The 16,601-nt window shown below is 41.3% G+C and overlaps 1 protein-coding gene across 1 annotated transcript in view; it reads left to right on the top strand.

Annotated features, from left to right (window-relative positions):
* MTREX (Mtr4 exosome RNA helicase) overlaps positions 1–16,601 on the top strand; it is a 33,405-nt gene that overhangs the window by 4,979 nt on the left and 11,825 nt on the right. The window contains exons 8-20 of the mRNA XM_053448046.1: positions 4–128; positions 504–602; positions 1,894–1,996; positions 2,257–2,388; positions 2,480–2,559; positions 2,816–2,926; positions 4,731–4,832; positions 5,089–5,214; positions 9,090–9,240; positions 9,698–9,870; positions 10,866–10,934; positions 11,546–11,674; positions 14,129–14,239. Of these exons, the coding sequence (XP_053304021.1) occupies positions 4–128; positions 504–602; positions 1,894–1,996; positions 2,257–2,388; positions 2,480–2,559; positions 2,816–2,926; positions 4,731–4,832; positions 5,089–5,214; positions 9,090–9,240; positions 9,698–9,870; positions 10,866–10,934; positions 11,546–11,674; positions 14,129–14,239 (1,511 nt within the window). The remainder of the gene's footprint in view (positions 1–3; positions 129–503; positions 603–1,893; positions 1,997–2,256; positions 2,389–2,479; positions 2,560–2,815; positions 2,927–4,730; positions 4,833–5,088; positions 5,215–9,089; positions 9,241–9,697; positions 9,871–10,865; positions 10,935–11,545; positions 11,675–14,128; positions 14,240–16,601) is intronic.

Below are 16,601 nucleotides of genomic sequence, written 5' to 3'. Positions count from 1 at the left end.
CAGAGAGAGGAGTAGTATGGGAGGAAACCATCATTCTTCTTCCAGATAACGTGCATTATGTTTTTCTCTCGGCCACCATCCCAAATGCGCGCCAGTTTGCAGAGTGGATCTGCCACCTCCACAAGCAGGTAGAACGTGTTTTCTTAATTTTCATGTTTAAAATCCCATTTATTTTTTTTTCTCAATTCACATACCAAAATAAGGCTCTGGCAAGTGACATAATTCTCTTGTATCGGGCTACTTTGTTATACTGAATTAGAAGCACGTCCTAAGAAAAAAAAATACCCTTCAAAAGCTCAATAGTATTTCTTCTTAATGTTAATACGAAATCTGTTTAAGGTTTCCATGCCAATGTTGTACGCCATGCCTTAAAATAGAATAGCAAGTTTGAGCATTTGTCCTTTTTCTGTATGATGATTGCTAAGGTGCCTCTCTTCATGAAGAGCCACTTTGATATTTCACTATATAAATGTTTAAAACTACATATATTTTTTGTTTACCAGCCTTGTCATGTCATCTACACGGACTACCGACCCACTCCTTTGCAGCATTACATCTTTCCAGCAGGGGGCGATGGACTCCACCTCGTTGTCGATGAAAATGTGAGTATGCGTGCTCTATCCCATCCTGTTTTGGATTACACTGAAAGTGACCAGTGAGTATTAGAAGTAGTAATAGCAGCAGTATCTGTATGTAACATAGAATTTGATGCCAGATAAGAGCCACTCAGCCCATCTAGTCTGCCCGTTTTTCCTGATGTAAGCAGTTCAACTCCATATCGGTCCCATGGTGAGAACCGAAGCGCATTATGTCTATCCCATGCGTGTTTAAATTCACTCACTTTATTAGCCTCCATCACTTCTGCGGGAGACTGTCCCATTTATCTACTACCCTCTCAGTAAAGTCAAACTTTATATTCTAATCCTCTGACCCTCTAGTTTTAGACTGACCTCTTGTTTAAACATCGCTCCACCTTTAAAATAAGCTTCCCTTCTGTTAAATCCTTTTAAGTATCCTACACTCGTGACAATTCTAATTTACTTAAGTAATTTGACTTGTTCCACCAGGAATGCCTACCCCATTGCAGACCTTTGTACCATTTGCATTAAGTTATACCTTGCCACTCAAAATTGTAAGCTTGCGAGCAGGACTCTCTCCACCTAATGTATCGGTTTGCCTTAGTCTGTCAATACTAGTCTTGTTATACCCCTTGAATATATGTATTAAGTGCTGCGTAAATTGTTGGCGCTATATAAATAAAAGATAATAATAATGACCTTCTGTAATATATCTAATAAAATTATCAAAGTACAGATCCCTATACACCCCACTAGTAAAAAGTCCTTCCTCTGAACCATTACCTAAACCTTCTGTCTCCTGTCACTCAGCCATTGCCTGATCCGTTCTACTATTCTGGCATCCAAACCCAAAGACTGCAAATGACAGTGTCGAATGCTTTGCCGTAAATGTGAACTGATCTCCCCAGCAGCCTTGCATACGCTGGCAAAAAGGTTGAGCGAGTCTAGAGCTAGCCTTCCTAAACCTATTACCCCTTCTTCCCATTTTGCCGGGTACCCAACTCTGTGCTCTAGACATGTCCTCCACCCCATCTGTACCCTCGCCAGCCCTGGCCAGTGCTCACTGTGTATGCTTTCTCCATATTGTCAGTGTCCTTCAGTGTTGCTAGGAGCTTACATCATTTTGCTCAATAGGTTTTAATCATGTCATCTTGGATGAGCCTGCCTAAGTTTCCTGCTTTATAACATTCTTCATCCAACATACTGCTATATTTTTATTGACTTAAGTATATACTTTGCAGACAGTAATAGCCTAATATTTTTCTCATACAGTTTCTCAGCTATTTATAAAATTTCTTTGTTTTTTTCCCCTTAGGGTGACTTCCGAGAAGACAACTTTAATACAGCAATGCAAGTTCTAAGAGATGCCGGTGACCTAGCGAAAGGAGATCAGAAAGGCCGTAGAGGTGGAACAAAAGGTGTGTTCTCTAGTTGTCAGGTTGTAGAGTGCAACTACTAGGCTTTCTGCTGCAAACTACTTCACACCTGTGTGTACCCCTCATAAAAGAATGCTATAGACTAGGAGCCTTGATATAAGAAAAACTAACAATTCTTACATATTTCCCAGGAGACCTGCTCGTGATTTCAATGTTACTTAAGATATCATGATCTTATCTTATTATGAGGTTTCCTGTGTGCTGAAGATCCTTTTCACATTCTTCTTCATTCTTCTTTTAAGGTCCTTCGAATGTTTTTAAGATTGTGAAGATGATCATGGAGAGGAACTTCCAACCCGTCATTATTTTTAGTTTCAGTAAGAAGGATTGTGAGGCCTACGCTCTACAGATGTCTAAACTGGATTTCAACACAGGTTTGTAGTAGGGCTCAAGCTGTATGGGCTCTTTATGCGGATGAGTGATGTGCAAGTTTGATACATTAATGTGAAACCATATTTTCTGCAGATGAAGAGAAAAAGATGGTTGAAGAGGTCTTCAACAATGCAATACACTGTCTTTCAGATGAGGATAAGAAGCTCCCACAGGTCAGTCCATCTAGCGCTGTACCATGTACCCCAGCAACCTTTCCTATTGTGTGGCTTATGAAAGGCTTATTAATGTCTACTTAAACAATCCCGACACCGAGCTAGTGGCCCACACTGTTCTCAGATCTTCATAAAAGGTAGAACTCATTTATTGCAGGATAGTGAGCCAATTTCAAACATGTGATTTAGTTTTGGTGTCAGAGAATGCTCTGTAAGAATACTCACGACTTATGTTTTGAATTTTTTGTGTTCCCAGGTTGAACATGTGCTGCCTCTTCTTAAGAGGGGCATAGGAATACATCATGGTGGGTTGCTTCCCATATTAAAGGAGACTATAGAGATCCTGTTCTCAGAAGGTTTGCTCAAGGTATATTATGACATCTTTTTATGTACTCTCATGATATAGCATTCTTTATATGATTGTATTTTAACAAAAAGGCTAAGAAATGTCATATTATAAATATAATCCCACTAGTGGCAAAGAACAATATAGAAGTATTTCTTCCATATCTATCAGAAGTACTGTCAGTGGGGAAAAAGTATCAGAACAATCACTGTAACGAAAAATAGTGTTTTGCCATAAGCAGTAAGTCTTTTAAACAGTCCATCCACATAATAGAAACTTGAAAAAGGGGTAAATCCTTATATTCTTGGAATCCCAAAATTAATGAATTGGTTTAATCATAAGATTGCACCCATGTGTGATGCCATTTAAGTGTCCACTTTCCGTATGGGCTCCGATGTCCTAACCACGGATGATAAATGATACTTTATCCACACACCAATTATAGAAAGGCAAAGCTACGTTAAGCTTTTTATGACTGTTCAAATTTATGTGAAAAGAAGCTGTCACAATTGAAAATTTACAGGAAAAATGTAATTGCATTATTTATATAGCGCCTAGAGGTTCCGTAGCGCTGTTACAATAGTGATAAGACAATTTAACGAACGTTAACAAACATTGGAAATACTGGTACTGGAGAAGAGGGCTGCTCTCTTGCAAGCTTACAAACTATTCGCAGGTAAATGAGGGTTACTTGCATGAGGATGAAAGGGCGATATGCAGAACTGTGTTGATCTTTCAGATGGACGTTGCTGATGATCTCACTGTCCTCTCCCTTTTGCATCTGTCTCTAAATAGATGTCTGCACGTTTCCTAAAACTCAGTCTCTCCAAAACCGAGCGTCTCATCTTCCCTCCTCTAATGCTAACACTCCTCATCCGTTTCCAGTAATGTTAATGGTGCTATCATCTCCCTGTCTCCTCATGCCTGCTGTCACCCTCCACGCTGTCGGTGTCCAAAAACTGCCGTCTCCATCTTACAAATATTAACTGCATTCATCCCTTCCTAACACAGGATGTCACTAAGGCTCTGGTTCATGCCCTCATTCTCTCCCATCTTGACTATTATAACCCTGTCTTAGCTGGGCTCCCTCTTATTACTTGATGCCCCCCTCCTACAATCCACCATGAATGCTGCTGCCAGACTTATCTTCCTCTCCCATCGCTTTACTAACGTCTCTCCCCTCTGTCAGTCTCTTCACCGGCTGCCTGTGCACTTTACGATTCATTTCAAAATCCTCACTCTTACTTTCAAAGCCCTTCACAGCGGTTCCCCTCCCTACATCTCCTCACTCATCTCTAAATACACTCCTAACCGGTCTCTCCGCTCATCCAATGATCTCCTTCTATCCTCTTCTCGGATTTCTAGCTCTCATGCACACTTAGAAGATTTCCAAGGGCTGCCCCTATCCTCTGGAATGCCCTCCCCCTGGTCTATCCGTCTCCCCTCCTGCCTTTATTCCTTCAAAAAAATCCCTCAAGACCCACTTCTTTAAGGATGCTTACAACCGTACACGTTAATGTCCTTCCTCCTGTATTCTTTAAGCCTAACTCCCTCTAGATTGTAAGCTCTTTGAGCAGGGCCCTCCTCTTCTGTTTCTGTAAGTCAAATTATGTTATATACTACTTGCTATGTCCTGTCCACCGATTTGTACAGCACTACGGAATATGAAGACGCTATATAAAACAATAAGTAATACTAATAAATGCATTGGTTCTATAAGGGTACTACTTCCTTCAGTTCGATAGCATTTTGTAAATATATAATGTGTGTGTGTGTATACATATAGTTATATACATTTGTTGACAGAATCTTTTTCTTTTTACAGGCTTTATTTGCTACGGAGACATTTGCGATGGGAATTAACATGCCCGCCAGGACAGTCTTGTTCACAAATGCCCGCAAATTTGATGGAAAGGACTTCCGTTGGGTTGAGTTTCTTTAGATTTTTTTTTTTATTTTTTTTTTCTCTAACCTGAAAAATGGAGCAGAAATGTTTTAATTTTATCTTTCTGTGGCAATTCAGTGCATCTTTCATTAGTAGCTTTTGATTAAAAACTATTATGTAAAGCTTGGTATAGCCGCGCTCTACTACTGTCTCACAAACAAGTTGTTTAATAAGTGTCTGGCCATTGATGATCACAAATGGTGATATTTCATACTTTGTTTCCGTTTTGGCCGTTTAGATCTCATCTGGGGAATATATTCAAATGTCCGGCCGTGCCGGGAGACGTGGTATGGATGAAAGAGGAATTGTAATTTTAATGGTTGACGAGAAAATTAGCCCAACCATTGGAAAGCAGCTGCTCAAGGTAAGAAGCCTTTGGCTTACCGAAATACTCGTAACGCTCACTAAATACTTCTGGCTTCCCGTTCTAAGCATGGGGACGTGCTTAGTTACATATGACTGAATTCTCTTTTTGTAAGTATCTATCCACCAGTGCACTTCTCGTGTCTTGTAAAGTAAAATCGGGATAACTGCTTGGTATATATTGTACAGCATGCAAAATGCAATCAGCAGATTTACGTAACTGTCCGCTTTCCCGTGCTGGATATGTCTTGGACATCTGTGTTAAAAGTTGTATCACACTTTAAAACAGGCTAAAATACTGTTCTCTACTATCTCCTCACTTTATAATCCTGTGGTCTCCATTCACACAGACATGTCCCCTTTGTCTTGTAACACTTTACTGGGCTTCCAAAATACTTTCCGGAATAAAAACGCAAGGCATGGGTGAGCCCGGGTGATATAAGCAATTGCTAAGAAAAATTGGGCTTCCCATTGGCTGGTAAGGGACTGACAAAGCCTTCTCTTCCCTGCTTTAGCTGTCTCGTGTAATTAAACTACACTTGAGAATTCTGTTTAAGAAAGATGCCTCTCATTCAGTGACTGACCAGCCTCTTCCCAGTATGATTAAAAAATAGCGAGGATTGGTGCATGGAGCAAATGAACCAATATGCAGGAAAAATATACTTTTCACTTTTTGTTGAGAAAGGTGTTTGTGTAAACAAATATTTAATATGATATATTAACCAGTAGGGCTGCAACAACTAATCGATAAAATCGATAATAATCGATAATGAAATTCGTTGGCAACGAATTTCATTATCGATTAGTTGAATCGATTATTATCGATTATAAAATGAGGGTTTTTTCAGAGCAAACGCTCTGAAAAATCCCCCTCATTATATAATCCGTTTAGTCTGACTCACCGTCTCACAGCAGCAGCTCCTACTTACTCCCCCTCCCTGTAATCACTGTGACAACTGGCCCCGCCCCTTCCTTCTCCAGGCCAGAACCACATGGCTGTGACACTCATCTAACTGTAAGTATATGTGTATATATATATATATATATATATATATAAATATATATAAATATATATAATGTGTACATATATATATATATATATATATATATATATATATATATATATATATATATATATATATATATATATATATTTGGGCTACTGAAAGTTAGGGGAGGTGGGGGTTAATTTAGGGGCAGTTATGGTTAGTGGGGTGTTTAGGGTTAATTTAGGGGCAGTTATGGTTAATTGGGTGTTTAGGGTTAATTTAGGGGCAGTTATGTTAATAGGGTGTTTAGGGTTAATTTAGGAGCAGCTGTAGTTAATGGGGTGTTTGGGGTTAATTTGAGGCAGTTGTGGTTAATGGTGTGTTTAGGGTTAATTTAGGGGATGCTGTGGTTGATGGGGTCTTTAGGGTTAATTTAGGGGATGCTGTGGTTAAGGGGGTGTTAAGGGTTAATTTAGGGGCAGTTATGGTTAATGGGGAGTTTAGGGTTAATTTAGGGGAATCTAAATCCTGGGGGCAGTGAAGTGACATATCTGGGGGTATAAGGCATATACAGTATATAAGGCATATGTGGGGAGGGCAGTGTGGCATGTCTGGGGAGGACGGAGTGGTGTATCAGGGTGTATAAGGCAGATCTGGGGGTAGAGAAGTGGCATGTCTGGGAGGCAGGGTGGCATGTCTGGGGAGGATGGAGTGGGGTATCAGGGGATATAAGGCGTATCAGGCACAGTGGCAGATGTGGGAGGCAGCGTGGAGTGGCAGATGTGGGAGGCAGCGTGGAGTGGCAGATGGAGGCAGCGTGGCATATGTGGGAGGCATTGTGGAGTGGCAGATGTGGGAGGCAGCATGGCGTGGCATATGTGGGGAGGGCAGGGTGGCATGTCTGGGGAGGATGGAGTGGTGTTTCAGGGGGTATAAGGCGTATCAGGCACAGTGGCATGTGGGGGGTAGAGTGGAGTGGCAGATGTGGGAGGCAGCGTGGCGTGGCAGATGTGGGAGGCAGCGTGGAGTGGCATGTGGGGGGTAGAGTGGAGTGGCAGATGTGGGAGGCAGCGTGGAGTGGCATATGTGGGAGGCAGCGTGGAGTGCTGTGGTAGGCAGTGTGGCATATGTGGGGGGGCAGCATGGCATGTCTGGGAGGCAGCGTAGCAAGCCTGGGCTCAAATGTGCATATATTGGGGGGCTGGTTGGGAAATAAAGACAAGAAATGTATTATCAAAGTTTTTTTATTCTGCTGTTTGTATTTAACATCATTTGTTTAGTAAATTATTTTAAATAAATGAAAAATTTACATTCATTTTTTTTATCCGATTAATCGACAAAATAATCGGCCAACTAATCGATTATTAAAATAATCGTTAGTTGCAGCCCTATTAACCAGGAATAATATCTTGTTCTGCTGCGTCCTATCTAATGGAAAGAGCGGATCTGCCAAGCGGCGGCGGTGTCCCCTGTACGCAGCGCCGGCTGCCAGGGAATGTTTTTTTACCCTGTGGCTGTATAACTTCATATGCAACGCGTTCCGCCGGCTTAATCCGTCACTTAAAGTCCTCCTTAAGATCTTCTATACCAGGGCAGCTTCTGCCTTTTTTGAAATACTATTTGCCCCGTTATATACACAGAGCCCTGTAACTGGGACCCCGTGCTGTTTAGTCCAGGATTTCTTGCTCCTTTTTCGTATACCGCTCATAACTAACTGCCCCCCTTGCTCTCTTTATTCTGTAAAGGTACACTTTTTTTTTTTCATTGCTTTATCCACTACCTTGGTTCCACAGATTTACCTATTTTGACCATGTGGAGATCAGGGTTTGTGCCTTTTTAAATCATTAAATGAACAAATTAAAAATATATCTATAATTTGTTTATTTTTTGCTTGACGTGCCCTGGAAAGATGTAGCGCGGTAGGTCCCCAAAGATCACTCTGGGGTATGAGGTGGGTAGACAGCGGGTCCCAGAAATCCTCACAGTATCAGGCCTCAGGCCAAAACTCCTTTGATGTCAGAGAGACAAAGATTGTGATATATAATCTATATATCTGTATAAATCTGCTCAAAGCAAAGCTCTGTTTTTGCAACCAAGCAGTCTGAGGTATGATTTATCGGTTGGGTCTCGTTGTTTTCGTTTTCCTCTGAAATATTTGCGATCGCGTCTGGATCATATGTAATATACAAATGTTTATTATTCACTCACTGCATTCTCTATAAATCTCTCTAAGTCCCTTCAGCTTCCAGTTATTCTGCTCAATGCATTGTAAGCACTTAGTGGTAAATATTTAAAGACTTTAGCGGCTTCCCCTTGCACCGGACTCTGTATTCAGTAACTGCTGCTACAGATTCTTACTCCTTTTGGGGGGCAAATAAGTTAACAGTTCTATTGGTTGGAATGGTTATTCAAGATATTCGTGAATATTATTTAATTTGAAGTTCTGTGTAGTCGGTATTCAGCATCGTCTAATATTTGGGTGATGTTTCTTGTGAGAACAGGACCCGCTGTGCCTGTAATCCGCGTGTATTTGCTATAGTTTACGCTTTTCACTATTTTTGCGGTGTTGGGTGATAATATGACTGATAACAGTGATGGGATTGCGTAGAAAGGCGCACGATGGGGTTTACTGGTTATGAGTGTATCCGTGTGACCTCATTACTGTGGATTTATTATTTGTACGTAACCCGTATTGGTCTCTATTTCGGCAGTTCCGGCAGCACGAGGGATTTTGCAAGTCTGCCCTATTAAGTCGGTTATGATTTCTTTAAAGCCAAGTTATTTATTATTATTATTATTATACGATGAGCAAGCAGCTGCTTTGCGGTCGCTGCTCCTCCTGCGTTGATGTAAATGTGCTGATAATGGTTTGTTCTTTCTTCCCCAGGGCTCTGCGGATCCGCTCAACAGCGCTTTTCACCTGACTTATAACATGGTGCTGAACCTCTTGCGCGTGGAAGAAATCAATCCCGAATATATGTTAGAAAAATCATTTTACCAGTTCCAGCATTACAGAGCCATCCCCGGTGTAGCCGAGAGTAAGTGAGCGGCCTCCAGCCTTCGTTTTCAATGTGATTTATAAGTAGAATGGTCTTTATAGTGTGTTTCTTTTTTTAATGAATAATAATCCTACTAATTTTGCATTCAGTAACCACAGACACACTCCTGCCTGTTACTTGGAGGCCGTGATGAATGCTCCCAATACTCTGGTTCGGTGAAGTTGTTAAGTGTATTTGCGGGTCCATCACCTTGTAAAGTCATACTAACGCTTTTATCCATGCAACAAATCAGCACTTTCACTAAATGGCACTTTTTAGCCTCCTTGTTAAATTGGCTTTGGCTTTCGGTCCTCATGGGACAGGAAAGTTGTAAAAGACTGGGTAGTTATCTAAAACTTTATTTCAGAATATCATAAAATGACCTGTTGCTGTATTCTGTTGATCCGGGATTGTTGTTCAGGTCACACGTAACCCGTTTTGTTTCCGTGTTGCTCAGAGGTGAAGAAGTTGGAGGAGCAGTACAATAGTATTCAAATTCCCAACGAAGAAAGCGTTGTGACGTACTACAAAATCCGCCAGCAGCTCGCTAAACTCGGCAAAGAGATAGAAGATTATATTCATAAACCCAAGTACTGTCTCTCGTTCCTGCAGCCCGGCCGCCTTGTTAAGGTACAGCCTTTTCTTTCTGTTTGTTACTATCATTATCGTTTTCATTATGTTTTGTGTGTATGGGGTTCCTTATGTATTTTTCTCCTACGGCTTGTGTTTGGGTGGAGAAACGGGCGCGATCGTAGCTTATAACTAGATGTTTTGATCTGGTCTGTTCCACGGGCTGCTTTTCCGTAGATGCCGTCATTCTTTTCTGTTTCTGCCGCTTGGAAGTCGGTTTTACTGCTTTTCCATTAGTCATTTTTTTTTAAAAGACTTTTTGACCCAGCGTTTAGTAATAAACCAGAGTTTGTTGTCCTTTCCGTAGATCGGAAATGATCTGAGATGTTTTGCTTTGTTAGATGCATCCGCTGGTATTAATAGCCGGTGCATTGCTGCAGCTTTTGATAGAAGATGACACATTTCTGTGTACGGGGGGCACATTCAGTACTTTAATCCCTTATGAGTGGGGATTCTGTGACCTACTTTAAATGGCGCGAGGAGCTGTGGAATCCGTGGAGGTCTGTGTTCCCACGTGGCCGTGTCATGAAGCACCGCACGGTGGCTCCTCGGTAAAAAAAAAGTTATTAAATGTGCTCTTCTACATATGCTGCATAATTTAATACATTTTGCTGTGAAGTGCAACATTAGAAACCTCGTAATTGGTGCTGCTACATGCGCAGACTGCTCCTGTGGAGAATTCTCTAATCCGCTAATATTTGATATTTAAAATGTTTGCCATGAACGATTAATCATCAGATCCCGCAAAAGCAGCCTCTGATGTGCTGTTGCCACAGAGACTGAAAAAGCTTCTGGAAAGAAGGAAATTGCAGATCGGCTAAGGTTTTATTTGCGTAACATTCAAGGGCACGAGATCACTCGTTTAAAGACGTCTGAGGCGATTCGTGATTGGAGTGGAGTCTCCCTTATTTTGTCTGGTGCTATAAAATTATTCATTCCCACTCAGTGAAAGTTTTGTTTCTTTAACATCAAATATTTTGTTTCCCCCGTATCAGGTAAAAAGCGAAGACAGTGATTTCGGATGGGGAGTAGTTGTGAACTTTTCCAAGAAGTCCAATGTAAAGGTAATATAGGATGTCTTTTTATTTGCCGGCACGTCGTGCTGTGAAGGGAATTAAACCTCCGCCATAATGTAATCTCCATCCAGCCCTGGTTGATAGGCCGCAGGTGTATTAGGAAGCCACTTGTCTCTGGCCGGCGAGTAACGCAATCGCCTGGAATATTTTGCTTCCTAATTCATATATTCTAGTTTTATGTATCGTGTTACTGTCGGAGGAGTGACGATTACATTGCAGTGGCTTGGAAGCAGTGTCAGCATCTGTGTGTTTGTGGGGGAAAGTCCTATGTTTTTATGAAATCGGCCGTCATGGAAAATGTTTCCGGATTGAGACGGGAAAAAAACATATGCAGTTTTAATACAAGCTACTCAGGATGTTCTCCTCTCAAACCACCATGCTTGGCCGTGTTAAGGTTAACACTGAGGGTATGACATGGTATAGGCGACAAGGTCAAGAGCCAAATAACGTTTGAGAATATATAGCCGGTGAACAAAATGGGCAAACTAAATGGGCCCAACGCTGTATCATTGTCGCACAGGTGTCCTCTTAATGCTTTTTCCCGTGCACTTGATTGCTTGTAGTAATAAATCTGTTAACGCGCTTGTGTTCTCTTCTAGCCGAACTCCGGGGAGCTGGACCCCCTGTATGTGGTGGAGGTTTTGCTGAACTGCTCTAAGGAGAGCTTAAAGAATTCTGCAACCGAAGCTGCCAAACCAGCGAGACCCGACGAGAAGGGAGAGATGCAGGTGTGTGTTTTATATCCGGTATATGGCAGCCACTAGAGCCCCAACTGCCAAATAAAGTGTTCCAGATGCATACGTCTCTATCTACTGGAATTATTTATCCATGATGCAAAATGTTATCTTTTCACAGCCAGTGGAAAGCTCATCCTGGTTCGATCGTTCCATTTTTATGGTAATGAAGCCAATATAGACATTGCTGGGGTCTTCCCAGGTTAGGCCGTCAAGAACGCTCTCTCATCTGTGGGACTGGCTTTTTTTGTGGGTATGGGGCCAATGCCAAATGGCTTTAAATTGGAGGGAGCAGAAGGGAAAGGAAAACTGGGCAGGTGTGTAGGTTTGGTCATCACCATTCTGCCGTGGCCTCGAGGAAGCAACACCTTGCTCAGAAACTCCAGGTCAAACCCCAAGAGTTCCCAGGGATACCTACAGAATTCTGCAGCTGAGTTGCTCCTGATAAACCCTTTTAATGAAGTCGTGTAAAAAAAAAAAAAAAAAAAAAATCTTGCGAAAAGTTTGCTAAATTGCCTTTTCAGAGCAATAAATAGACTGGTCCCAGGTTGACTTCAGCCTGATGTGTCTGCGATGGCTGCAGCGATATAACACGCCGTCTTTGGGAATAGCTTCTCAATAAAACAGCCTATGATCTTAGTAAAATCTGACATGTCCTTCGGTTGGCGTGTGCATCACTGCCACATTGAAAATATCATGTGGAAATGAAAACACATGGCCCCTCTTTGAAACAACAGTTTATTTAAAAAGCAGCCAGAAAATAACACAACCAGATTTTTTATCTCTATCTTGACTTTTTATTTAGGCGCATTTAAATAAGAAAGATCTCTCTGGCTGTAGCTTAATTCCTTGCCTGCCAGATGTGGACGTTGCGTAACTATCGGGCTCTCTGCGAAAGAATAAATAGGACTCGCTCATCTTGTGCAAGAGAAGAAAAGAAAACTGGCCTGTGATTTTAAAATGGTCTAAACTTTGAACCAGTATGGCTTATTTTATCCTCGAAATACAATGCTGACTCTGTAGGAGAAGTGATTCTCATGGAAAGTGTTCCTGTTGGCATGGTAACCAGTGGCATGGCCATCATAATCAATGACTATTCTGTTGCTATGCTGATTAGATCTGTGTTGGATCTTTGCACAATCATTTTTAAATTAAAACGCCCTGGGACTTTTGCCGCCCCCAAGGGCTGGCAATGGTCACCACTGAGCTGAGTTGAGAATTGTGAGAATTTATACCCTACATGGTGACACCAGTAGATTTCTACCGAAGATGCCCATCATACTGGGAGTTCTGGGGTGTCTAAGTTATTCTGGGTTTTGTAGGTTTTAGCTGCTGGAACTCGGATTCTAGAATCCAACATTCCATTAAATGATTTTGGGTTTGGCATTGCTTTTTTCTTGGCAGTTGTGTCCCCTTCTGTTAATGAACCTCATTGCCTGTCCAAGACATCGTAGAAGTCATCTCATAACCTTTTTTTTATTATTGTTATTATAAATTCCATTTTATGTGATTCTTTTTTTCTCTATTTGTGCTTGAACTGCAATTTCCTAAAGTTCATAGTAAATTCTATATAGTTGCCGGATCATCTGCTGGTAATTAAAGTGCAACATAAAATGGAAGTTTAAAACATTTTTCCCAATGTCCTACACATCCAGAAGTCAAATAATGAATGTTTCAGAAATGCTAGGGTTGTTAAATTGCGAGCTTCTGCTGCTGGAAGAGCTTGGCTGGCCTTGCATGATGTATGGCTAAATCGGTGAGATTTCTTTAGTCGTTTTCTGATCTCCTCTGACCCCACGCTTTGTTTTATTTATCTCGTTCCCATTTAATGAAAATAATGTGGGCACCCAACATGCCTCTGTGGTCTCTTGAACATCATGGGATATGTAGTTCTCTGCAGCTACAGGTATATCTCTTGGCGCTCTGAGTATACTCATTCCTGAGCTGTACAGCTCTTTATCCCCAGTCTATCTTCAATGGCTTTTTCCTTCTTTTGTGTTAATTCATCTTTGCGTGTTCTGACCTTTTGCACTGTTTTCCTGTTTACTTTCCCATTCTTTAAATAGGAATAATATGATATATTCCACTTAACGGCGCAAATATGTTATATAGACAAGTATGCAAAGCCTGTGCTGAAGCGTGTTTCAGTCATATTTAGAAAATTTTATTTTCTTTCTGCAATCACTTTGGTCTGCGGTTTGAGATCCCCGTAGAGGTTCTAGTTACTCAGCAGATGTTATGGTGAGAGCCGAGAATCCTAACCCTAGGGTAACATTTCAGACTCGCTTGCGCATGCAATGTGACACTTCCAGCTTGCCCAAGAGCAAAAGAGGCTAATAGCTGGGGATGTTATTTTTCTATTTCACAATCAATATGTACTACTTTCCCTCACTTCTCTCTAATGTATTTGGGATATTTTTACTTATTTTGACATTTCTGTTATTTCAGGTAGCTCCTGTGATGCTTCATTTGATCACGGCCATCAGCAGCGTGCGTCTGTACATCCCGAAGGATCTCCGGCCTCTTGATAACAGACAGAGCGTGTTAAAGTCTATTCAGGTCAGATTTATTCTCCTGCACGGGAAATAGATTCGGCAGAATCCACACATGTGAGGGGTACGCAGTTTAACCCCTTAATGACAATTGCCGGTCCTGGCACGGCACGGAAAAGCATGTGCTTTACGACAATTGACGTGCCAGGACCGGCACGTCTTTAAACGGGTGCAGAAAGCGATCTACTATCGCTTTCTGCACCCAAAAAGCGTTGCTGAATGCCCCGACCTCGAGGCATTCAGCAACGCCGCGATCGGCACGAAGGGGCCATCTCTGGCCCCTCCACGGGGCGTCAACATCCGCCATACTTTGTATGGCGGCGGACGCCCGTTTTAAAAGCGTTTAGGAGGCGATCGACGATCGCCTCCTAAACTTAAATGGTGTCGCTGGAATGCCTCGATCAGGAGGCATCCAGCGACACCAAACACTAACCTTTTGATGGGCTGTGACCGCTCCGGAGAGCGGTCACAGCCGCAGCTGCCGGCAATCTTCGCCATCAAGGAAGATGGCCGCCGTCCTGTAACAGGAACCACAAATTTTAAAACTTCGCTAGATGGTCCAGACCATCTAGAGAACTTTGGCTCCACTTGCAGGTTGAATACAGGTACTGCATTCACCATGCAAGTCAATGGAGCCCAGCTTTCTAATCACAGTGTGATTAGTAAAAATAAATTAAAAAATAAAATAAAATTAATAATAATTAGAAAAAAATAGTAAAAAAACAGTAAAATGTAAAAATCATTTCCCACTGATGTCACTATCAGGGGAACCTCCAAGTTGAAAAAAAATGTTAAAATTTTTTTAAAAAAAAAATAATAAAAAAAAAAAATATATATATAAAAAATATATTTTTGTGAGCAAGTCCTAAAATAAGCATATTAGCTTAAAACAATTCTCGCATGGAAAGAGTTAAAATACTGGCATATTAAATGCCCGTGGGGTGTCTACTTTAAAAAAATGTATGATTTGATGGGGTAAATTGAATGGGCCAGGTTCAACAACGTCCCAATTAACACGGGGGGAAGGATGGCCACACATCTAATTTCCAATTAGAAAAATGCACACGTACCAAATGTGGCCTTTTAGTTCCCCCAAAAAATGACACACCCATGCATGTGGGGTATCACTGCACTCAGGAGATGTTGCTGAACACATTATGGGGTGTCGTGTGACAGCGGCATATACCAGGAGCTGTAAATTCATACATAAAGTAGGTGTGTGTGGGAAAAATACACACACAAAAATATTACTGCAAACTTTGAAAAAATGCTGGTGGTAAAATGTGTGTATGCAAAGAGTTAAAATACCAGCATTTAAAATACCCTGTGGTGTCTAGTTTTGAAAAATATATGGTTTTGTTGGGCACACTGAAATGGCCTGGCTCAAAGATGTACCAAATAGGGCATGGGCAGTGGATCCCAAATGCCAAAGTTCAACATTGAAAGAAGCGCATGCCCCAAATGTGGCCCTTTTGCCCCAAAACAGCCAGGCAAAATCATTCATGTGAGGTATCGCTGTACTCAGGAGATGTTGCTGAACACATATTGGGGTGTTTTGTGATAGTGACATATACAAGAACATTTTAATTCATACCTGAATTAAAATGTGTGTGGAAAACCAAATGCAAACAAACGACTACCACAAAGTTTGACAAAGACTGGTGGTAGATATGGTGCATGGAAAGAGTTAAAATACTAGCATTTGAAATACCCTGGGGTGTCTAGTTTTCAAAAATATATGGGTTTATTGGGCATACTGAAATGGCCCGGCTCAAAGATGTACCAAATAGGGCATGGGCAGTGGATCCCCAAATGCCAAAGTTCAACATTGAAAAAAGCGCATGCCCCAAATGTGGCCCTTTTGCCCCCAAACACCCAGGCAAAATCATTCATGTGGGGTATCACTGCGCTCAGGAGATGTTGCTGAACACATATTGGGGTGTTTTGTGATAGTGACATATACGAGAACATTTTAATTCATACCTGAAGTAAAATGTGTATGACAAAACAAATGCAAAAAAATGACTACCATAAAGTTTGACAAAGACTGGTGGTAGATATGGTGCATGGAAAGAGTTAAAATACTAGCATTTGGAATACCCTGGGCTGTCTAGTTTTCAAAAATATATGACTTGATGGGGTAAATTGCATTGGCCGGGTTCAAAGATACCCGAAATGGCACAAGGGGGGAACAATTACCAGATTTGGAAAAAATGGCTTTGAAATAGCAAAACGCTACCTGTACTTATTGCCCCATAATGGGTAGAAAAAAGCAAAAAAACATAAAAACATTGGGTATTTCTAAACTCAGGACAAATAGTAGAATCTATTTAGCAGGTTTTTTCATTACCTTTTATAGATGAGTAAAA

The sequence above is a fragment of the Spea bombifrons genome, chromosome 1 (genome assembly GCF_027358695.1).
Source record: "Spea bombifrons isolate aSpeBom1 chromosome 1, aSpeBom1.2.pri, whole genome shotgun sequence".
NCBI lineage: Eukaryota > Metazoa > Chordata > Amphibia > Anura > Pelobatidae > Spea > Spea bombifrons.
Note: the sequence above shows the minus strand (reverse complement) of the source record. Positions and strands in the feature narration are given on the sequence as shown.